This window comes from Chionomys nivalis, chromosome 10, assembly GCF_950005125.1.
Source record: "Chionomys nivalis chromosome 10, mChiNiv1.1, whole genome shotgun sequence".
NCBI classification, from domain to species: Eukaryota; Metazoa; Chordata; class Mammalia; order Rodentia; family Cricetidae; genus Chionomys; species Chionomys nivalis.
This window is the reverse complement of record NC_080095.1, coordinates 43,547,348-43,571,179: the sequence shown is the minus strand read 5'-3', so window position 1 is coordinate 43,571,179 and position 23,832 is coordinate 43,547,348. Positions and strand designations below refer to the sequence as shown.

The following is a 23,832-nucleotide window of genomic DNA, read 5'->3' as shown; positions in this document are numbered from 1 at the left end:
CAGGGACACTGACCCCTAACCCAGCAGTTCCAGAGCAAACCTATCCTGGGGAGGATTGCCTGACTTCCTTCTGGAGGCCAGAGCTATATAAGGTCATTCAGATGGAAAGCACAGCTCTGTCCGTTCTGTAACATCACATGGGCTTGCAGGGACAGATTCACCTTAGGTCAGAATTCTCTCATTACTATTCCCCTGCCTCCACATCTCGCTCCCCTTAATAGGAAGAGTAGCAAACAGCAGGAAGGTCTTTGATGGAGACCTCCACTTTAAGCTCAGTCAAGGTCAGGGAGAGAAATACACTTTGATGGCAGAGACATGGCAGATAAAGATGGAGCTAAGGGTTCTGTGTGGGATTGGGACAAAGTATGGTCCAAGTATATTGGTTCTCAATCTCCTGGGACATAAACTCAGCCTTGAGAATAATTTTGCATGGAAATCTGTGCTGGGTGTCTGTTTCTCACGATGCATACTACCTGTAAACCTAGCCATCTTTCTTGTCCCCATACTACATCACAGAGAACCTCATTTACCATATTCTTAGAGTGTGGGTTCTCTCTCTCTCTCTCTCTCTCTCTCTCTCTCTCGCTCTCGCTCTCGCTCTTTCTCTCATTTACCTCACCCATATTTATTTTGCCACCTCAGAAAAATTGCCATTGGTTCTTGAAGACCCCTCTATGGATACCATGTGACAGGTTGGCAGGGTTAGGACAAAGAGAGGAGAAGAGAAAAGAGCAAGAGAAGAAGGAAACAGAAAGGTAGGAGGCAAGAGGAAGAGAAGGCAAAGGATTGGAGAGAGGAAGAAAGGAAGGAGAAAAGACTGTTACTGTTAGTGTGGAGGACAGGGTACTACACCTTTCTGAACACTCATATCGGCCATGCGGGGGCCCATCATCTCAATGAAGTAATTCTTGTTTTTCTCATACGCCTCATCATCAATTACCTTGATGTGAATTGTTTTGCTGTGGATGGAAAAATAAAGTATCATAAGCAAGGAGCAGAATCGGGGCAAGGCAGCTGGAGAAGAGAGGGAGAGAGAAAGAGACCCAAAAAGGTCCCATTTGGCCCCAATTCTGCAAGGGCATGGAGGAAGGTGCTGTCCTGGCCCCCCTCCTGCCTCAGGGAGTCCCCTTGGGTTTCATGTGGCTGCATGTTACAACTATACTTGAAGACTCCATCAAAGCTCGGGCTTTACAGCCGAAGATTCCAAGTTCCAATCCCAGAAATGCTATGTGATCTTGGGCAAATAGTGAAACCAATATAAAACAAGACATATATCTTTACCTACTATCAGGGATTATGCAGCACCCCTTCTATCCAGTAGGGGTATGTTTCAAGACCAGTGAACATGTGAAACCATGCATAGTCTTGGACCTCATACATGCTACTTGTGCATAACTATGATGACATTTACTTTATAGATTAGACACAATATGAGATTAACAACCAATGATAAAATAGAAGGATTACAATATTACCAGTTGGGCATGGTCATACACATTTGTAACCCAAGTACTCAGAGGTTGAGGAAGGAGGATCACAATGAGCCTGGGGCCAGCATGGATCACACTGTGTCTGAGGACAACTGGATTACAAAAGTAATCCAATGGCTCAGAAACAAAACCAAAACAGAAATACCCACAACACACTATAATGAGAACGATTTAAAATTTATAAATGGTTTATTTCTGGAGTTTCCCTTTAGTATTTCAGACAATGGTTTGTCATAGGTGAAAGAGACTGTCTGGTTCCCACACTTAAAATTTAAAACCTCTAAAGCCTATGCATTGCATCTAGCAGTGAGTTCACTGTGATTTTCAGAGATACATATATCATGCTTGCCAGTATCCAGTCCTCACAGCCACGTCACGTCTCATCTTCTCCTCTCTCCCTGTTCCCCACAGTCCCTCTGGAGATTGATGAAAGGCTACTGCATACATAAGAACATTGAGCTCATAGGCCTTCTCAGAAGGTTTATTCTTCATCACTTTGCTTTTGGGACAAGGAAGATTTATTTTTTGACTTCTAGAACCAACAGATGATGACTGAAAGTGCGTATTTTATAGAAAGAACAGAAAGAGAGAGACACACAGGCCTGTGGGAATTCTGCCCAGAATCATAGATTCTCTCTCCTTTTTGTGTGGCTGTGGAGAGCACCGGGGCCCAAGAGAATGGTTAGCTTTGTGTCATACATTGTCTAATTCACAGTGATTGGGAGATGCTGTCTACAGATGAGATGCTGCAGTGTAGGGATGGGAGGGCAGGCTACATAACTCTGGAGCTGTCTGAGCTGGGATCGGTGTCTAAGTTTTATGGTGATCCATTGGCCAATGCCAACCCCAATAACCCACATAGCTCTGTGTATGAAAATGTATTATTTTGTACAGTGAATGTGTAGGTAACTATTTTGTACCACCCACCACCCACCCCACTGCTTCTCCTTTCTGCAGAGGTAAACCTATGCCTCCAAGCTATTGCTTATGGTGGAGGCATTTCAGGACCAGACCCAGTTCGCACGTGTCCCCTCCACTGGACGGGATGGGGCACTGCTGCTATTGTGGCATAGAACTGCATAGGCACGCAGAGCTGTGCAGGACCCTGGTCTACTTCCATCAGCAGCCCTCTTCCAGACATGCCTCTAAGATTGACCTTTGCAGACAGACAAAGGCCTTCTGTCCCAATCTTTCTTTTTAAATCAAGCACAGCTATTTTTATAGTCTAACTTTGCTCAGACTCTTTATTCTCCGAAGCCTCCCCAAGTTAACCACAAGTGTTTTTTGGTGTCTACGTTTCTTTTACTAACCTCATTTACTGGGTCCATCCCTCTTGAAGTGAGCATAACCATTGCCGATCTTGCCTGGACCATGCCACCAATGGCTATGAAATAACACTCTGAACCTCAATGGCCTATATATCCATTACAGTCCACAAAACCCAGGGTACCTACCATGGAAAGCAATGCCCTTGCAGTCTGTGAAAACCACAGCACAGTGACTTTTCTTCTTCCAGGGACCGATAGCCTGGGTCAAAATCTTTTTCCCACCTTCCCTATCTGGGTAGCCTTGGGCAACTTAATAAAGACCTCAAGATGCAACCTGTTTCAAATGTGAAGTCTCCAGTGCAAAATGACACCACAGCGTTTGTTCTGGAGTGCCCTTCGAACAACAAGGAGGCACACGGAGGGAAGCGCATTCTTTGCTGAGGGTTTAACAGCTAGAAACCATTATCATTAAGCATAGCAATGATACCAGCTTGAGAGTCATATATAAGGGGATCTCTCCATCTGCAGTCATTAAGTCAGAAAATAAGGGGGGGGGAGAATCAATAAATAGTGTTTTCTGCAAATAGAAGTCAGGTCAAGAAAGGGCTGGCTAAACCAGGATAATAGATGCCTAAATGGATTCTTACAGGGGCTTGGAGTGCTAGGGGGCTACAGGAAGAGACTCACTCCCATTCTTTCAAAATCTGGCTTCTGCCATTATCAGTGATAAGCTCGGGGCTTTATAGAACAGGCTACACAACACGACTTGTGTTCGTTTTGGTTTCTAGAGAACAAATACACAGGCAAAGAGATTCCACGGAGACTGCAGTAGAAGACAAGAGGAAGGAAGACAGGTGTTGAGTAGCAGAAGGAGGAAACGAAGCTAGCTGGCTGGAGAGACCAGCTGGAAGGTGGGATGAATGATGAAGGCAGGGTGTGGGGTTCCCCCACTGAGCTCATCTGTGGGAAAGACATCACATCTGTTTCTATGGAAGGTGTCACCCTGCCTGGGAGGCTGGAGAAAGCCCTCACAGTTTCCCCAAACTGACAACATTTTCAGTTGTGTCAGAACTAAGATCACAGAACATTAACTAGGCATCACCAGCTGGGCCTTGAGTCCTTTCCAAACTGGTTCCTTCAACTTCAATCAGTGGCAAAATCATCTACCACTTGGCTCAGGCCCTAAACCTGGAACCACCCCTCCCCTGTTCTTGTTTTCTCTTTCCTCTTCCCTTCTCTCCACCTGCTATCTGCTCTAACCTCCCTGACCACCTCCCTTCCTTCTGCTACCAAGATCAAGACACCACAGCCTCTCCCTTGGACTCCTACAGCCTCTGAAGAGACTCTTCCTATCCTTGGTTCTGTTTCTTCTCTCTTCAATCCCTTTCCCACATAACGGCCAGAGCAGCAGATTTAAAAGGCAATGTAGCCAGATTTGGTGGCACGCACTTGAAATCCAAGCACTCCAGAGACAGAAGGAGGATTTGCAAAACTCGAGACCAGGCTGGCCTACCTAATTACAGGCTAACCTTGGCTGCCCAGTGAGCCCCTGACTCAAACACACAGTCCTGATCCTGCCATACCTCCTGCAGCTGGAATAAACAGAACCCCATGTCCTAGAGGGGCTTCTCCATCCAGCATCCCTAAACTTCAGGTCTCTCTCATCTCAAGGTCTCCTTGCTCTCCTCCCAGGCACCCTCGTCTTTCTGCTTCTCAGATCGGGTTGCTTCCCACTCAGGTAAGCTTCCTCGTGTTCCTTCTCTGGGATGCTCTTTACCTGTGCCTGAACTTATCCTCGTCTGTTGGGTTTTCTTGTCCTCCTTACCTCCCTGAAGGAGTCTTCCATAGTCACCTTAGCCCCTAGAATCATCCTCCTACCCAGACTGCATTGGATTTCACCACATAGTAGTGATGTTCATGGCTTGAAGTTAGCCTGGTGGTTACTGTTTCCTGTCGGTCTGTTCCTATTTGAGTGTAGGCTTCAGTCCCTGCCTGGAACACACCCAGCACACAAGAAACCCTCAGAAAGACCTTGTAGAGTAATTACTGTTGAGTCAGTTGCTGAGACACCTGGAGTCTTATGTCTTTCTTCTATAAAAAATGTGAGAAAGGACAAATAACACTTTGAAGGTTACCGTGACGGCATGCCCAAGGATTCGAAGGGACACAATGTCTGAGAGACCTTCAGCTTACTTAACCTTCTCCATTTGTCCACTTTGGGAAAGACCGTGTCCATAACCAATATGGGAGCCATTGATTAGGGGAAGGAGTTCATAATGCTTCATTCTGTGTTGCCAGTTTTCTTGCAGCCCTGTGGCTGCTTCTGAGTGTACATGGACATAGGCTATTCTGATGAGCTGTCTGGAGAGCCAGCAATGCCATCTGAGGCTACAGGGCCAGCACCAGCTACTCCTACTAGCCTTCTGCTGGGAGGTGCCGGAATATGTGCCGTTCCTGCCTCAGGACCTGGCTGAGCCTCTTGGAGATGACCCTCCTGGGAGATCTCCCAATAACCCCAGAGGGATTAGGAAAACTTTTTCCAGGCTTGGTTGGCCTCTTAGGACATTGTTTCTTGTTGAGGGCACCCAAACCGAATGATCCTCTGAGCTTCATTACTTTTGGACTGTTGAATTCCTTTAGCTAGAAGAGGCAGAGGCAGCATTTGTTGATTGAATCAGTGAAGGATACATCAGAGAGCCACCCTGAGAGGGAATGAGCCCTCCTGGAAAGTGATCTCTGCAAGGACCCTGGCCAGTTCCTGTCACAGCAGAACACAATCCCCAGTCTTTATAGCAATGAGTATAACCATGCCTCAGCTCTGTATTTACAAACCTGCTGGAGCCCCACATTTGTCCTGAATCAGCCCAAGGGAGTGGGGTGGTGGGGCGACAGGAAGATTCACTGCCAAATTCCCTCCTTCTTCCATGTCAAGATGAGAAGTGAAAAACCAGCAGCGGTCTAGGAATAGATGGTTGCTGTGCCCTGAAATTGATAAATCCCCTTCTTGGAAAGGCAAGGGGAATAATCTATAAAATAATTTATTTAACAGTATGTCTGCTCCCTGCACCATAGACAGAAATGGCTGGTTATCTGATTCATAGCTTTAGAGACGTTGGGCCTCTCTTTCTGCCTTTATTTCTCTGGCAGGGCTCTCATTTTAAAGAATGATTTTGACCCAAGCAGGAAAGAATTTCTTTTTATTGTATAGACATAAAGCTTCAAACCCAGGGGGAAACCTTCTAACAATTAGGAAGAGAGAGCCGCCGACTCCGTAGGACCCATGTCAAGCCCTGTCAAAATGGTTCCCCTTCCACGTTACCTCCTTGTCTACTTGAGCATCTACAAGCCTCTCATTGCAGGTGAGAAGTTTCTAGGGATGCCATTGAATAGCAAACCTAAGAGAGACGACTGCACCTGGGCTAGAAAGAAAAACTCCTTCAGCTAGAGACTCAACGACATAGGGAGATTCACTGAGGCCATAGGCATTTTCCTGACTGTACCAGACACGGACCAAACTAAAGCAGGGTTGCAAAACCAGCAATCCTCCTGGTTCCACAGAGCCTGCTGCTCTTGGGGCAGTCACGACAGACAAACGTCTGGAAGAATAGAATCTCAAAACATGCTTTTCCTGAATGCAGGGAGGCAGAGGTCGTGATACTTTCACACGAACTAAGGAGACTTGGGTGCACAATGTAAGGAGACACCAGAGATTTCAGCACTTAAGCTAAGCGGCATCTTAATACTGCATTAAAAAAAAAAAAAACAGAATTAATGGGGGAAAAAATCCATCATGAAGGAAATGTCAAATTTCAGATGAGGACCGCTTCCCAAGCTTTATCCTTACTCTCCTCTTAGCCTGTTGCGGCATTCTTGTACTATCTGGTGCCTGGCGGCATGACAGCAAGAATGATGGATTAGGAAAGCAGCCGACTTTCTGTTCTTTCCCTTGTGTGCGTCCTCCCAGGACACCTGCTCTTATCCAAGGAATGCGAGAGACTCTTCTCTGGGATGTTTATGGGTAACAGTGGGAGCAAAACCCACAACCCTCACTTTTTGTAATTGCAGATCTCTTTCAAACAAAAGTGTGAATGTGTGCAGGTATGCATGTGTGTGTGTATCTATGTGTGTGCATGTGTATGCGCTTATGAATGTGTGCATGCGTGTATGTGTGTGTTCAATGTATGTCTGTGTGTATGTGTGCATAAACATGAGCATGTGTATGTGCATGTGTGTGTGTGTTCTCCTGTGTGGGTGTTTATGTGTGAACATGTCTCTCTGTATGTGTGTACGTATGCGTGTGTGTGTGCATATGCACGTGTGCACATCTGTCATACAGGGCTTCTCACTCATCCTCAGGGACTGCTTTCCCGGTCTTACTGCTTGCATGTCCACAACTGCTCCTACTCTCCACTGGCTCTTCCTCTTTCTCACCTTCCCTCTGCAAGAAGCCAGCTGCCATGCATCAGCCTGAAGTGTTCTGTAGGCCCAGGCTCCAGCGTGCTCCCTGTTCTTACGCAGTAGAAGAGCAAGCCAGAGGGCGGGATAGATAGAGAAGATGGCGAGGATATGGTCCTTGAATTGTGCCTAGACAGACGGCAGCTAGTTCTCTGTGGCCCTAGCTCCTGCCAGCCTGTGCAGTCAGGCTGTGGGAACTGCACACTTCCCATTCCTCAGCACGGCCCCGTCTGCTGGGACCTCCTGTTGGTGACACCATCCCTTCAAATCACTGTCACCTCAGACCTGGACTCTCACAGTGACCACCTAACTCACTTTTTGCTCCTGTTCCTCATGTCCTGACTCAGTCTTCTCTCTTACCAGTCAGAGTCTTTCTGTAACTTTTAAGAGAAAATCTCTAGTATTTGTGAGTTGTTGAACTGCTGACCAAGGATTTAAAGATAGGTCCAAAAATGAGTCCTATCCTGCAACCCAGAACTCATTGTTCAGAAAGAGTTTTGATATGAGAAGGACTGTGGTACCAGAGCGCTCAAAGTGATAACGGTGTTCATAAAAAAGAATAACGAGAAAAGAATAGATGATTCAAAATTTAAAAGAGGAGGGTCTTGATTGCCACTTTTTATTCAGGTTCTGTGAACCAGACCCCGCCACACTTGGAATACAACTGAAACTGAATGGGGTGGAGAGATGGCAGCTGTTAGGGGTGTCTGTTGCTCTTGATGATGCCATGTTCTGCTCTCAGCATCCATGTCGGGTGGCACACAACCGTCTGTAACTCCAGTTTAAGAGATTCGATGCCTGCTTTGGCCTCTGAGGGCATCTGCAAACTGATATATTCTCTCTCTCTCTCTCTCTCTCTCTCTCTCTCTCTCTCTCTCTCTCACACACACACACACACACACACACACACCTCTATACACCACAAATAAAAACTAATCCAAGGGAAAATAAAAATAAACCTTAAAAGTAAAGCATACAATTGAAACTGTCCAATCTTGCTGAGAAACTGAGACAACAGAATATTCTGGAAGGTTTGAGAAGGCGCAGCATGCTGGACTTCAGGCCCAGAGTTCAAGTTGCAGCAGGGTTGTACAGGCCCTGAGGATATGCATTTGTGGACACACGCCCGGGAAGTGCTTGAATGCTGAATGAGCCCGCACAGCTCACCTGGCTTGTTTTGCAGAGCACGGCCTGCTGGTCTCCCTCCGCTGCCTTTGCCCCACATACCCATCTTCTCTTACAACACTTTTCATGCCAGCCGGTCTCACCTGCATTCTATCCGCCTGCTTACCTCATTCCCTCACCAGAATATAAATGCCATTAAAAGCAGAAACACTGCCTGTCCCATTTGCTAGCGCCTGGCATACACTCTGGCCCATGGGCAGTTTTTATGTGTGGAATGGATGGTTTGTGAATAGCCATAGTGGTGGAGTCAGAAGCTAAGCCCAGGGCATTAGAGCACAGAGCCCAGGCTTAGCGCTTAGCGTAGGATTGCTGGGTGGGGTGCGGAAGAGCCCTTGGCTGTCTCTCTGATTTCAGTCTTGCACACACTGCTCCATTGAGAAGCACGGTCGTGAAGCCACTGCTATGAAGAGATGGCTTTAATGCTTCCCTCAGCTCTTTCCTAACCGTCTAGACCTCTTTCCCTAATCCACAAAACATGCACAGAACGAGTCGTCTTGTCTACAGTCCTCACTCCGCTGGCCACTTCGGTTACTTAGTATTGACGACAGGTCTACATCTCAGCTTGTCCCCATGACTCCTTCTTGTGACTGGTGCCATGGAGATAAAGATTCTCCCCTCACTCAGTGGTGAAGGGCTCCAGCCTTAGGATCAGAGCTAGCTGTTTACAGGACTTAAAAGTTTTAGCCTTTTGACTAATTTGTGAACCGCTCTGAGCCCCAGTTTCCTCATCTGAAGGAGGACATAGTTGTAAGACTTACTTTACAGGGTCATTGAGAGGACCAAAGGAGGCAAGCCGACGAAAGTTTCTAGCAAGGGACTGGCAAAGACTAAGTAGTCAGAAATGTTAATTTGATGATCTTCTGTTTAAATTATAACTGATGCAATCCTTTCTCTGGTTCCCAGGATGCACTCCCAAGAGGGTTATATACCTATCAGTTCAACAGTGCTGGTTTGGGGCCAGGTAGGGCACTTTCTCAACTACATGGATGGGCGGACAAAGAATCACAGATGAAGGGTTGTGTCTCATTGTCAAACTCCTGCCTCTTAGTCTTCCCTGATTTAGTGACCTTTCCCATGTCACTGGGTCACCTTCCCTATGATCCAACTCTGCCCTCTTTCTTCTCTGACTGCAGAAGCAGCTCATCTGCACATCCACATCCCATTATAGATTGACAAGCTCCTGTTTTACCTCCCTGATAGGAGGGAGCTAAAGAGATCAATTTATATTCCTGGGACTATTGGCTTGGATAGGGAGAAGTTCTACAAGAGTGATCAGGCCTTGTGGACACCCACTCACACCCAGAATCTGATTTGTTGATGCTATTTCCAAGTTCTCAAGTCCCTTTGCTAACCTGTCCCAACTTCAGTGAATTCTCCCGAGCTCTTCCCTGAGTGGGTTGAGGTGTCCCCCTGTAAGAGTCTGTCTGTCTCCTCTTAGAGGCCAGTGGTCCCTTCTTCTCATTCCAACAGCTCAAATCTGTCCACTGTGTTCAGAAGGCTTGCAATCAACACTCCCTTTACACAGGGCATTTGCATGTTCATTTCCTAGTGGAAGAAATAAAATGAGTTTGGGAAAGCCTGCATTTACAGAGAAGCCGGATCCAACTGACAGGCGGCAGTTCAGGAAAAAGATGCGTTTGTGTATATGACACATCTGGGGGCTGCTGCCTTCCTGGATGGAATTATGGCCATGGGACAGTCAGACAGACTCAGTCACCTGAAACAGAAGGAGGTGACATTCTGGGGTGATAAAAGAAAACACAACGATGATGACAATAACATAATACATTTTAAACTCTGCATCTGCCCAGAGGGCTCTTAATCACGATTTCAAAGCCCTCTCCCTCCATCCTGCCCATTCATCTTTCCCCATCCCTGGGAAATAGCTGGCAGGTAGGTAGTGGAGTGCTATAAATAGAGCACCGTATCATTATCTTTGATGCGAGCACTGTGTATTTAGACAGCATTTTCTCTGAAGCACTCAAGAGCTCCACACACATGGTATTATCTAATTCAAACCCATTCATGGGGTATCCCCCACATTTGCTGCCTTCCAGGCAGTTTGGAAAGCTCCAGATCCACAGAGATTCACATTTCCTATGCCAGCTCTCTCCCCTCCCATTCCTATTGAAGGGCGCAGGCACGGGGAAATTCTCAGGGCCACTCTTGTTCACCTGAAGCAGCCATCATTACAGCTTACTCACCTCTTCTTTTTTGGGGGGGACACAAGCACCCTCACACACTGACTCGGTTTTACAGTAATGATACCAAGGGGTGCATTTTTTTTCCTGCCAGAAATCATGTGAGCCTATTTTCTGGTTTTGTAAAGTCTCATTTATGTGGCTTTAAGATGTTGTGAAGATACAGGGTTGGTAATGGACTGGAGCATGCTCTGTCCGTATGAGTGCATGGCAGAGGAAACTAAGCTCCTAGAAGTCTCTGCTTTCCTTGAAAGTGCATATCACCTGGTAGGCGTCTTTCACTTGTAGGAGCTTCTGTATTTCCCTCTCACTGATGCCATTGGCAAGTGACATTCTTCTCATATGTACTTATACTATACATCACAATTATACAAAATTGATCGGCTATGCAATTGTCACCTTTCCTGTCATCTTTGCTGTCCTAAAGTCTATGAGGACAAGCGCTGTGCTTGTTTTAATTAATTATCTCTACCTCCTGAGGTGAGAACATATATGTCAGATGCTTAACAAAAGCATTTGCTGGGTGAACAAAGGAAGAAACGAGTGATGGGAGGAACCACAGTGAGTCATCTCTGGGGCAGGGCTTCCAGGGTGCTGTTTTGCATAGGTCTGAGTGCAAATCCTGTCATCAGATTCCCGAGAATCTACTGCCTTACTTTTGCCTCATTCTTGGTCCCTGAGGTCCCTGGTAGCAGTTTAATAGAAATCATAGTTCGTTTGGCATCATCCGATAATGTAGTTGCACCCGAGACTCAAGTTCTTACGGGATCTGTTTCGAAACCTAGCACCTCCCGCAAAATCCCCCACCTGCACCTGTCTATGCAGTGTAGGGGGAGGGAGAAAAGTCTGGAGAACGGAAACATTCCTCATTCTCTATTGCTGACGGCTGTGTGACCCTGGCCACATTCCTATCCACTTTGAGCATCCGTCTCCTCAGCAGTTACGGGAAGATAACTTCCACACTGGGTAGCTGTGGGAGTTAAATGAGAAAACACAGGCAGCGGGCTCAGCAAATGATTGCCCCTTCCCTTCTTTTGCCCCTTGACCTCCCACTATCCTCTCTTCTGGGGCACTTGCCATTTGGACGCTTCTACCTCGCAGGATTTAGGCGCCATGCTGGAAGTGCTGAAACTTGGACTATATTTAGATGCCTTCGCTCTTTTACTTTTTTACACCACTGGGTTGCTATGGTGACGGTGGAGAGGGGAGGGGGAAAGGACAGCTTGAAAGAAAGCATGGAGCTCAGCCACGAAGATCAGCAGCCTTGCCCGTGGACTGTTTTTGTGAGCTGGCACTCTCCAAGGAGACTTGCCTGTGCATTTCATCCAGAGATGCTACGAGGACACAGGTACCGCCTGGTAAAGGCCAGAACGGAAGGGAAGTGAAAGGAAAGGAAAGAGGACTGTGCTAAAAACTGCTTCCTTTCCCTGGCCTGAGCACAGCTGTAAGCCCTGCAGGCTTCCTCAAATGGCTCCACTATCAATCAAGTCAGGCGACAGCAAGTGAGGTTGGGCGGATGAATAACATCGGTTATATTGGAGTTCAGAAGTTATTCAGTCCAGACGCCTTCCCAAGAACAAAGCTCTGTCCCTACATCATGGCCCAGGGTTGTCATGGGTTCAGTCCGTAGGAGAAGTCAAAGTCATGCAAGGGTAGAAATGAAAATGTGCTCAGAACTCTGATGTGCTTGGTGGATTTGCAGGTGGGCAGGCAGGCTCTGGGCTGACCACAAAACCGGGCACTGCAGAAAGATCCAGTGTTCCTAAAGCATCATTTCACTGGGTCCTTGGAGTGGCTTGGGGTAAGTAAGATTATCTTTATCTCTTCATGAGGAAATGACGCAGGGGAGTTGGGGATTTACCCAGTGTCTCACGGCTGGTAAATGGCGGAGATGGGAGTTGAATTGACCACCTGGAATCCAAATCTGTTGTCTATCCTGATATACCAATGGTTATCAAAACAATTTATTAAAGCTGAATATAATGCAAGTGAAGAAAGGGTACAGTGAAATGTAACCCAAAAGCAGCTAAAGTTACAGCTGCCATTGCCAACATGAAGAGTTTATCTTGAATAGTTCGACTTCTAGGATCCTGGGCAGGATTTGCAAAATGTGGTCTCTGCTGCATCCATCTCAAAAACCCTGGGGAACAGTAAATGTGCGGGCTGCTATGTCCCAGTCCAAGATGCTGATCCAGCAGATCTGGGGTGCTAGTATTTGGATGAGAAACCAGAAGATTCTGATAAATACTAATTTATCTGGGGGGTAGCTTAGCAACTGGAAGATGGAATATCACATCACACATCTCTTTTCCTGTCCTATCTGATTTCTCATTTGTTTGAGATCAAACATTAAGAAATACTCAGGCAGTTGGGGGAGGAGGTAGACGCCTTCAATCCCCACACTCAGGAGACAGAGGCAGGCGAACCTCTGAGTTGGAGGCAAGACTGGTCTACAAAGTGAATTATAAGACAGCCAAGGCCACACAGAGAAACCCTGTCTTGAAAAAACAAAAAGGATAAAAGTCAAGCTGGACTGTTCAGTGGTTTTATTACCACCTTCTGCGCCTCTGTCTGTTGTTAAACCTTGGGCTCTAATCTATGGGGTCAACAACATCTACAGAGGATCACAACCATTGTCCGACCTTAGGTCATTGCTGAGCCTAATAGAGCAGATATCCTTGAGAGGAATCTCTGGGTGGAGAGCATGGAGTCGGAGGGACTTGCTCAAGAGCATCAAAGGGATGTTTAGCAGATGAAAATTCCTCAAAAAAGTTCCACATGAGGTTTGTCTAGAAAGCCATCCAGGGAAATGGATACTTGGCTTCTCATTCATTGAAGGACTGGAAGACTCATTTGACAAAGGAAGGAGCAAGGCTGAACTAAAATTTTTAGGTCACTTCACTTCTTCAAGCTTTATGACATTTCTCTCCTCTATGATCAACAGCTCCCTCTTGTCCAGACATTGTGCAGTACACACATAACTCGCTCCCCTACACCTTGTGTGGCATGATCAGCGTTCCCACTTTGCAGATGAGCAAGCAGGAAACACTGAGAAATTTTGTCTCACATCATACAACTAGGAAGTGATAGAATTAGGATTTGGTCTCAGTGCTTTGATTCCAAAATCTGTGTATAGTCTTATCCCAAACTAATTCATCAACTAAGTATGTGCAGTCCAAGTAAGTCCTCATGACGAGTTTTTCTAAAACAATGAATTATTTCATTTTTGTTTTTAGATGGTGAATACATGTAGCTGAAGTTTCTGGGAAATACAGTATTGGGTAAAAAGATAGCGCCCAAAAGAATATTCTTTCAGCTTTGCAGATTGCACTCTGGAGCACTATTTGAAATTGAACCTAGGGCCTAACACAGACTAGGCAACTGCTCTATCATATTCCCGGCCACTATTTTATACTTTTTAGTTTGAGACAGTCTAGCAAAGTTTCCCAAACCTGGACTCCTTGGAGTCCAGGAAGGCCTCAGTCTCTCCATCTTCCCACCCCAGCCTCCAAGTAGTAGGGTTGCAGACATGTACTCCCAGGTCTGGCTGAGCTGAGAGTAAATTTTAAACGATTCTTTTGTTGTTGTTGTTGTTTGCGCTTTTCGGTATCTTTTTTCCTTAATAAAATCTTACTATAACAACAACAACAAAGGGGTTGCAGAACATTTATTATGCAAGCTCTGCCTTCAGGCTGAGATCTCTTCTCCAGAAATCTCCAGTGACTTCATCCATAAGTCTAACTCCTTCAGACCCCTCACTTCAGGTCTACAGCTGGCGTTTGTACACAGCACCTATTTCTTCCCTCGTCCTCACCCTCATGGTCCCGTGAGCCTGAGGGGTTCTGGCTAGGCCACACTCCTGTTGGCAGACTGTGGTTACTCACTGTGGAGGATTCCCCATAAGATTGGGAAATTGAAACAAAGGGGAAATGAAAGGAAAGGGAGTTAAGGAATTGTGGGCACAGAGGGATTTGAGAACGGGCAGTCTGAGTCCACAAGCTTCTCAGGAATTCCAGCATGGGAGAGAATGCTCGTGGTTGCATTCCTCTCTGTCTTGTCTGTACTGAGTCCCTTGAGTTAGCATCTGCTTTCATATTCTAGCACTTTGTTCTGGGGACAGGGGCAAGTGGGTGGAAAGGCAGAACGGAATGGGACAGGAAGTGGAGAGGACCTAGTTATATTCAAAATGGAAGCTCGTGGTCAGAGGGAACGTGGCTTATTCCACTCCTAAAACCTTCACGAGCTCAGTGCAGTTATAGTTAGTGTCTATTGTTCCAATCTTGGAACCCGATCCAGCCTCTCTTCCCAGCATCTTCTTTAGATTGTGGCTGAATACCCAGAGTGATGTTTTCTAAGGATGCATGCCTCCAGCATGGAACCCTCAGGTTCAGACTGATGCTGTCTGCATAGCTGTTGGCAGTTTTCTAAAATACTTTCCCAGAAGAGTTTTCCAATGTTCTTGTAGGAGAAGCAGAATAGATACCAAGGAATTTATTTATTTATTACTGAATGAGGAATGGTGGGGCTAGCTTTTTGGCGTCTTCGCCTTCTCCCAAGGAGGGGGGTGGGTCTGTTGGAGAGTCAGCTGCAATTGCCTTAAGTTCTGGAGTGAAAGGAGAGTGGAATGAGTCCTCTTTTCACAGAGGAAACTTTTAAGAGAAGAAATTTTTCACGAGTTTGCATTCAAACTTGACCACATCAAGAGCGTGTAGGCAGTGGACCGTATTTTTTTGTTCCCAGTTACCTACCACTAGCCTCTAATTTTCAAAGGGTAGAGAACACAAAAAATCCTTTGCATAGACAACAAACTCTTTGGTTTAGAGAATTCTCATATAGCTCATTTGATTATACAACGTTGTGCAGACATTCGGAGTTAGATTTACCCTCATTGGTGGACTGTGGCAATTGAGATGCAGGGTGTCAAGGCCTCTGCCTAAGTTCATGTAGCTGGTGAATGATCCAGTGAGCATTAGGCTCACGCCTTCAGCTAATGAAGTCGGAAATCTTTTCGATATGCTTTCTTCCTGCCTGTCTACGGCCTTTCTAATCCCAACTTAGACATCCTGAAGGCAACAAAAGAAATGCGTGGAGACAGTCTATTTCATGAACCAAGAATATTGTAGCAGAGGGAGACGTGAAGAGCAGAGATTTTGTGCAGAGACTGATCTAGGCGTGAATCTTGTCTCTGCCACTTACAGCTAGATAGCACTAGCTGCAGGATGGGTTATTTTAAGTCTCTGGCTTCTCATCTGTGATAGGGTGACACGATAATTAAGTGAGATGCTTTCCTGTGAATTGCTTAACATGAATTGCTCAGTACAGGCCCTCATTGCTGTGCTGCTGTCCACCGTGCTGACATTAATACTGCATCTGTTTTAATTAGAGGATCACGAAAAAGACGGCATGATCTTGGTCTTTTCTAAGATGGCATTTGCATATCACAGGTTTCAGCGTCCCCTCTTTTAATAAACTTTCTTATCCTGTTTCCTAAAAACAGCTGCCGGGTTTCTCCCCTTCCTCTTCCTCCTCCTCTTTCTCTTCATCATTATCATCATTATTATTTATACTCCGCATTAAGAGGCATTTCAGTGCTTGTTGCTGTCATCAGCCTTCTTGGTCCTGAGGACAGAAATCCTGCAAGTGGGTAGTTATTGTACCTTTTCACCCAGCTGCTCATTCTTCAGTGGGGCTTAACATACTGCTACCTTTTTATTTTGTGCTCACACTCTATCTGGTCAAGGTTCTAAGGAAGCAAACTTGTCACCGAGGCCATCAGATTAGAGCACTTAGCATTTCTCTCAGAGGAACCAACACCTCACATCTCAAAGTACTTTTTCATCTCTGTCCAGCATTCAGCCTCTGAGAGGAGGGTGGTGTCCAGGATCATGGCCTTAATTGAGCGCACTGTGGACTATTTTCTGGAATTGCTGCGTGTTCTTGGAGAATAGAGACTATCCAATGATATGAAGCAGACAGAACTGATGGACTTCAAAAGACTGGACTGCAAGCCCCGAAGAGCTCCAGGCATTCAGAGTCCTAGAATCTCATTTCCTTAGTGGAATTCTTTTTTTTTTTTTTCCTGTGTAAGACAAATGGAGGGGTTGAAGTGTGGAAGAACAATGTGGGGGAGGAAGGCACCTGGGGAAGTTCTATGAAGCTGATGAGGTTGGCAGTGAAAGGGAGACAGCTAGACAACACTGTAGCAGGACAGTAGGAAAAGGCAAACGAGACAACCAAAGCCCCTTATAAATGATTAATGGCTTTCTGTGGAATGTGGCAGGTATTAGGGACTGAAGGGGTTAAAAGAGGAGCAAGATATTGTTCTTCATTTAAAAAAAAACTTAGTATGAGGTGGCTTACAAATATTAAGAACTATACCTCATAGTTAAGTTAGTAGCCTACAGATACATGTTTGGCAACTTCCTCTAAATTCTGTTTTCACCATTTTTCATGTACGGCAAAACAAATCACATGAGTGTGCACAAAACCACATAGTAATGATAACAGAGTACGTATTTCTCTGTGAAGGTGAACTATGACCCCTACTCTTCCTGGGCAGCAATGGAGACAGTCTGCATTGTTTATTTTGTAGTGTGATGCCCCAAGGCTCTTCTCTCACCTTTAACCTGGCTCCCCTCCTCCCCTGCATTGACCAGTGAATCTAAATTCCTGTAACCTTCTCAGGACAATGTCTGGAGCCTGGTAAGTGGGAGGCCGGCTAATAAGAAGCTATGCCAGGCAAAGATGAGGAAACAATTACCCTGCTCTTTAGGAGTTCCCAGTCTGGTGGAAAAGGCATACATGTGGCTAGTTAGGTTTTGGAGTGCTATAATAAAGCATTATGACCAGAGCAACTTGGGAAGGAAAAGGTTTATTTCACCTTCAGGCTTGTGTAAGTCCATCACTGAAGGAAGCCAGAGCAAGGAACTCAGAGCAAGGACCTGGAGACAGGAACTGCTATAGAGACAATGGAGGGGTGTTGCTTAGTGCATTTCTCCTCATGGCTTGCTCGACCTGATTTCTTATACCACCCAGGACCAACAGCCCAGGGGTGGTACCACACAAAATGAGCTGGGCTCTCCTATATCAATCATCAGTCAAGAAAATGTCCCATGGGTCAATCTGTTGGAAGCACTTTCTCAGCTGAGATGCCTCCTTCCAAATGACTCTGGCTTGTGTTAAGTCAGCGTAAAACTAACCAGCAGCCTTGTGTTCTTGATGGCATTTATTTTTATTTTTTATTTTTCGAGACAGGGTTTCTCTGTAGCTTTGGAGCCTGTCCTGGAATTAGCTCTTGTAGACCAGGCTGGCCTCGAACTCACAGAGATCTACCTGCCTTTGCCTCCCGAGCACTGGGATTAAAGGTGTGCGCCACCACCGCCCAGCTTCGATGGCGTTTTTATGACAGCATTGATTGCGTGTTCCTTTCAGCTTATCTCATTTAATTCCCATTGCGAGTGGATGCACGTTTCAGATGCTGATGGTACATCAGAGCAGCCCAGTAAAATGTCTAAAATAGCATAGAGCGGTGGAATGCAGCCAGAATGCCAGCTCGGTTGGCTGATTCCAAGCTCCAAGCTTTCCTTTGACCCACATTTCTTCTTACAGAAGTGCTGAGTTGCGATGGAATCTCGATAACTCCACAATTAGTATTTCTATTCCCTTTGCCTGAGAGCAGACATGCCTAGCACTCTCCTCCAGAAATATGTCTGTGTCCACGATCTTGTGAGCTGGATCAAATGGCACAAATCAGATCCCCTACTATAGGGAGGTAGTGATGAGCAAGGGGCCTTGAAGGGAAAGGGCTACAGACAGACACCTGACATGAGCCTCTTGCAGTTCCAAAGGCTGCAACTGACTGCAGCTAGGAACTTCAGACCCCCATGTTCCATTACTCAAAACACTGTCTTTGTGACTATCCAAAGAATTGGAAAGATTCTGACTGAACATGCCCAACTATCTAACATATTTTAAAAACTGCTACAATTGCTCCAAGGGAAAAAATCATTTAGGATAATTCTTAACTTCAACTGTCCTGGCCAAAGTCTATGTTAAGAGTGTCATTAAAATAACCATCATAGCCAAGCAGTGGTAATGCACTCCTTTAATCCCAGCATTCAGGAGGCAGAGGCAGGTGGACCTCTGTGAATCTGAGTCCAGCCTGGTCTACAAAGACAGTTCCAGGACAGCCAGAGCTGTTACACAGAGAAACCCTATCTCAAAGAAAACAAAACAAACAAACACAAAAGATAATCATCATAAAATCAGAAAAATAAATATAGGTCAATATGAAGACTAGGGAATCACAGGGAGGAAACAGAGAGGCGGATGACGCTGAAGAAGTACAGCCTTCCTAAGGAGGCTCTGGACCACTGCACAGCTCTCATCCATCCCCTTGGACTTTCACAACACTGACTAAACATTTGTGCTGTTATCTGTTGATGGGCAGGGAGTCATAGAAGTGTTGTCTACCAGTGACCGTAGGGGTTTGGGTCCAGCAAGTTTACAGACTTGATGTTTGATCTCACTTATCTTCGCTTGTTTTTATCGCTTTGCTGTAAAATTATCTCAAGAGCTGTTCTTTGCCCCCTTTCCTGTCTTAAGCGGCCACTCTGGGTCAAGGTTTCAATTGTCATTTCTGGATGTATAGGAAGGACACTTAGCTTAGGTTGCCACCCACAAGTTCAGTTCTTAGGCAACTGAAGCAAACGCAAACAACTTCTGTAAGAATCCAGAGGAAATGTCAGTATCTTCTGTCTCATGGTTTTGCTTTTCAGAGTTTGAATGCCATATCCTGTCTGCCATTCCCACTCTGTAATAAAGATACACAAGCCTGAATGTTGCCCCTGCCAAGTGGAAAAATAGCTAACCAGCATCCTAAATACTCACATTGCACCTAACTATACAGGGAAGGGATGGACTAGAAACCAAGGAGTATAAACTGGACCTTCGATTCTTCATGCTATACATCTGCATAATAGACAGGCCTTGCTGGAGAACAGGCAGATGCTGTGGGAAATATATGGTCAGTGGGAAGAGCCATTGACTGGTAGACATTAAAACATTATTGGAAGAGCTGAGACAGGGACGGTCATTGGGGATGAGGGAGGCTTGTGAAGTCAAAAAGAGCAGTGGGTCAACGAGAAAGCATATGGTGGAACGGGTCCCCGTGGCTGCAGCAGAAAGGTGTGGGCTGTGAGATGTTGCCTCGTGGTCTTCTGAGAATGAGCAGACCTCTTAGATCAGCGTGCTCTGGAAATAGAATTCCTCTAACTAGATTTTCTGGAGAATCCAGGATCTCCTTCTACCCCCTCACCCCCACCGCCCCTCATGGGTTCCACTATTTCCTTCCTAAGGATTGTTTTGAAGCAAATCTCTCAGAGCTGTGACAGTTGGGAATGGCTTGTCCTCTCTGCTACCTTGAGGTAATGGCTCTTTCCCCTTCAGCTGATAAAGCCCTCTCCTGCTGCTTCCTACTGCTGTCTTCTGAGTCACTTCTTCGTCAGTGATGACTTTGGTGGTTGGCTCACAGTCTTCCTGACAGCACCCTGGGTGAGGCTGGTACCCAAGATGACTAATTAATAACCCTTGGCTTCAGGCCCTTGATCTTTTCATTTTCAGTGACCTTAACCTCCACTGCAGCTGTCCACCCTCAAGTCTGTCTTGAGCCTTGTCATCTATAACTGCACCACCATCAAACTATCAAACTCAAATATCCCACAGATGAATTCACTACTTACTTAGCCAAAGCCGCCTCTCCTTCAAGCCCCATGTCAGCAGATTCTGAAGCTGCTTATTCACTCCTGTATCCTGGCTCCTTCTCTGGACTATTGAGCTTCAAATCATAAACTAGCTTCTGTTGCTTTTGCCTATTGCATCTCACAGGTACACTTTCACCCTTTTATCCCCTGCCCAGACTCTCATGTATGGGCCCCCAAGGTCTCTGGCCAAGGATTCTGGAACTCAGTTTCCTGAGCTGGTTCATGCCCACTCAATTTCATTCTCTGCATCTGTTCGGGAGCAAATCTCCTTTACGCTCTTCCTTCCTTTCAAACTAGAGGCCATTTCTCAGAATGCTGTTACCTGCCTCTTTGTCCCCTTTGCCCCTTGCAAGCTTGGTTCCCACTTATTACGCTTATTATAATGAGTGTTAATTGTTAACCTTGATAGAATTTAGAATCACCTGGGAATTGGGCCTCCGAACATGTCTGTGGGGGAGATTATCTTGATTATGGTTTGAAGTGGGAGAACCAGCCCACTATGGGTAGCACCAATCCCTAGACAAGGGACCTTGGGCTATATCAGAGTGGAGGAATTGAGCTGAGCATTAGCATTCATGCATTCATTTATCTCTTCTCCTGCAGATGCAATATGGCCAGCTGCTTTGAGCTTCTGATGTCTTGACCTCCCCGCCATGTTAAATTAACCTGGAACTATGAGATAAAAAATTAAAACTTTCTCCATTAAAGTCACTTTTGTCAGAGTATGTCCTTTAATAGTTGACAATAGGAGTAAGTTCACCCCTGATGCTGTCTGCAGCACCAGGACCCACAGGCTGGATGACCCAGGGCCCTAGGATAGAACCAAACATGACTGGAGGAAAAGTTTCAATGTAATGACGCCTAATGATATTCTGCTGTACTCATAGATTGTCATCAGAAAGGCTTCACCCAGCAACCGATGGAAACAGACGCAGACCCACAGTCACACATTAGGCAGAGCTTGGGGACTCCTGCAGGAGAGGGGGAGAAAGGATTGCAGGAGACAGACAGATTGAGGACACCACAAGAAAACTCTCAGAGTCAACTAACCTGGGTGCACCGAAACTGAACCGACAACCAGGGAGCCTGCAGGGGACTGACCTAGGCCCTCTGCATCTATGTGACAGTTTGTAACTTGGTCTTCCTGCAGGACTCCTAACAGTGGAAACAGGGGCTGTCTCTGGCTCTTTTACTGGCTTTTGGGCCCCTACTCCTCATACTGGGTCGCTTTGCCCAGCCTTAGTACATGGTGCTTCGTCTTTCTGAAACTTGATATGTCATGTTTTGTTGATATTCACAGGAGACTTGCCCTTTCCAAAACAGAAATGGAGGAGTGGATTGGGAGGGTGGGAGCACAGGGGGTAGGTTGGGGGAGGGCCTGGGAGGAAAGAAAAGAGGGAAAACTGTGACTGGGATGTAATATATACACATATATATGAAAAGAAACTAAGACACCATCTGTCTCAGTTAGGGTTTTTATTGCTGTGAAGAGATACCACGGCCACAGAAATTCTTAAGAGGAAACATTTACTTGGGGTGGATCATTTACAGCTTCAGAGGCTCAGTCCATTATCATTATGGTGGGAAATGATGGTGTGCAGGCAGACAGCAGCTGACAGTCCTACATCTTGCGGGCAGTGGGAAGTCAACTGGGACACAAGGTGGTATCCTGAGCATAGGAAACCTCAAGGCCTGCCCCAACAGTGACACACTTCCTCTAACAAGGCCATACCCACTCTAACAATAAGATTATAGAGGGCCATTTATATTCAAATTACTAGATTTCACTCCCTGGCCCCCATAAGATTATAACAATGTTACCATTATAACTATATGTAAAATGCACTTAGTCCAACTTCAGAAGCACCCATAGTCTATAACAGTCTCAATAATGTTTAAAAGCCCAAAGTTCAAAGTCTCTTCTGAAATTCATGCAACCTCCTAACTATACTCTCCAGTGAAACCAAATGAAAAAGCAGAGCAAGATTACATACTTCCAACATAGAATGGCATAGAATATACATTACCATTCCAACATATATGGAAGGGAGTATAGTGAGGAAATACTGAGTCAAAGCTAGACCAAAACCCAGCTGGGCAAACTCCAAAGTCTGCATCTTTCTGTGTGATATCAAAAAGCTCTTCAAATCTTCAACTCTGTTCAACTTTGGTGAGTGAAACACACTTCTTTCTCTTGGACTGGTCCTATTCCCTTTTAGCAGCTCTCTTCAGCAGGTACCCCAGGACTCTGGCATCTCTAACATATTGAGTTTTTCAAGGTAATCGAGGCTTCAACATCACAGCTTCATGCAATGATGTCTCTACCCCTGGCACGTGCCTGGCCTCAGCAGCTTTCTTTAATCTCGGGAGCAAATACCACAATCCATTTCTTCTATCCTTAACTCCAGAACCATGTGACTGAAGCTGCCAAGCCTGTGGCTTATTGAACACGGACCCCTTGTTTAATTACATCTTCATCAGCTTTCTGCCCTTCGCTGCCTAAACTTAGCTGTCCTGAAACTTGCTCTGTAGACCAAGCTGGCCTCAGACTCAGAGATCCTCCTGCCTCTGCCTCCTTCAGCAAAGCCTACCGGCATACGCCACCACACCCAGCTCTAAACTTTTCTTCAGTTTCTTCCCACAAATTGGAAATTCGGCTGGGTGGTATCTTAACCTGAGGTCACCACTCCCTTTAAAACATTTCTTAATCCATTTATCTCCTAGAACACAGGACTTCACTCCACTTCCTGGTGCTCCTTTTCTCCTCAAAATTTATATTTTGTAATTTACCCTCTCAGCTTGCTCCTTTTCATTATAAATCTTTATAAGCACATGGCAGAGTTTATACTAGGTTGTTTTGAGATTTCTTCTGTCAAGGGAACTAATCCAAAACTCTTCATTTTAGCCTCAGGCAGACTCTTCGGACAAGGGCAAAAATCAGCTACATTCTTCACCAAAATATCACAGGAATGATCTCTCGGCAACATACTACAATTCTTCTCTTCTTAAACCTTTTGAGTGATCCCCCCATAGTTCAAATAACTCTTAGCATCACTGTCTTCCATGTTCCTACTAGTATGGCCCACTAAGCCATGCTTAAAGCATTCCACTGCTTTCTAAACACAAAGCACGAAAGCCCAAAGTCCTCCAAACAAATGCATGGTCCGGCCTTTTACAATAATACTGCAGTCCCTGGTACCAATTACTGTCTTAGTTGGGTTTCTATTGCTATGAAGAAACACCATGACCATGGCAACTTTTATAAAGAAAACGTTAATTGGGGTAGCTTGCTTACAGTTTCAGAGGTTCAGTCCATTATCATCATGGTGGGAGTACGGTAGCATGCAGGAGGACAGTATCTGAGAGTCCTACATCTTGTAGGAAACAAGACGTAGACTGAGACACTGGGCCTTATGCTGAGCATAGGAAAACTCAAATCACCTGCACAGTGACACACTTCTTCCAACAAGGC

The 23,832-nt window shown here is 45.7% G+C and overlaps 1 protein-coding gene and 1 pseudogene across 5 annotated transcripts in view; one reads left to right on the top strand and one right to left on the bottom strand.

Annotated features, from left to right (window-relative positions):
• The window catches only part of Slc8a3 (solute carrier family 8 member A3), a 148,982-nt gene that overhangs the window by 17,849 nt on the left and 107,301 nt on the right, over window positions 1-23,832 (bottom strand). The window contains exon 3 of one of the 5 annotated variants that reach the window (XM_057782779.1): window positions 853-959. The exons of the other annotated variants lie outside the window; for them this stretch is intronic. Within the exon in view, the coding sequence (XP_057638762.1) occupies window positions 853-959 (107 nt within the window). The remainder of the gene's footprint in view (window positions 1-852; window positions 960-23,832) is intronic. 5 annotated transcript variants of the gene reach the window in all.
• LOC130883233 (small nucleolar RNA SNORA40) lies at window positions 7,613-7,729 on the top strand (annotated as a pseudogene).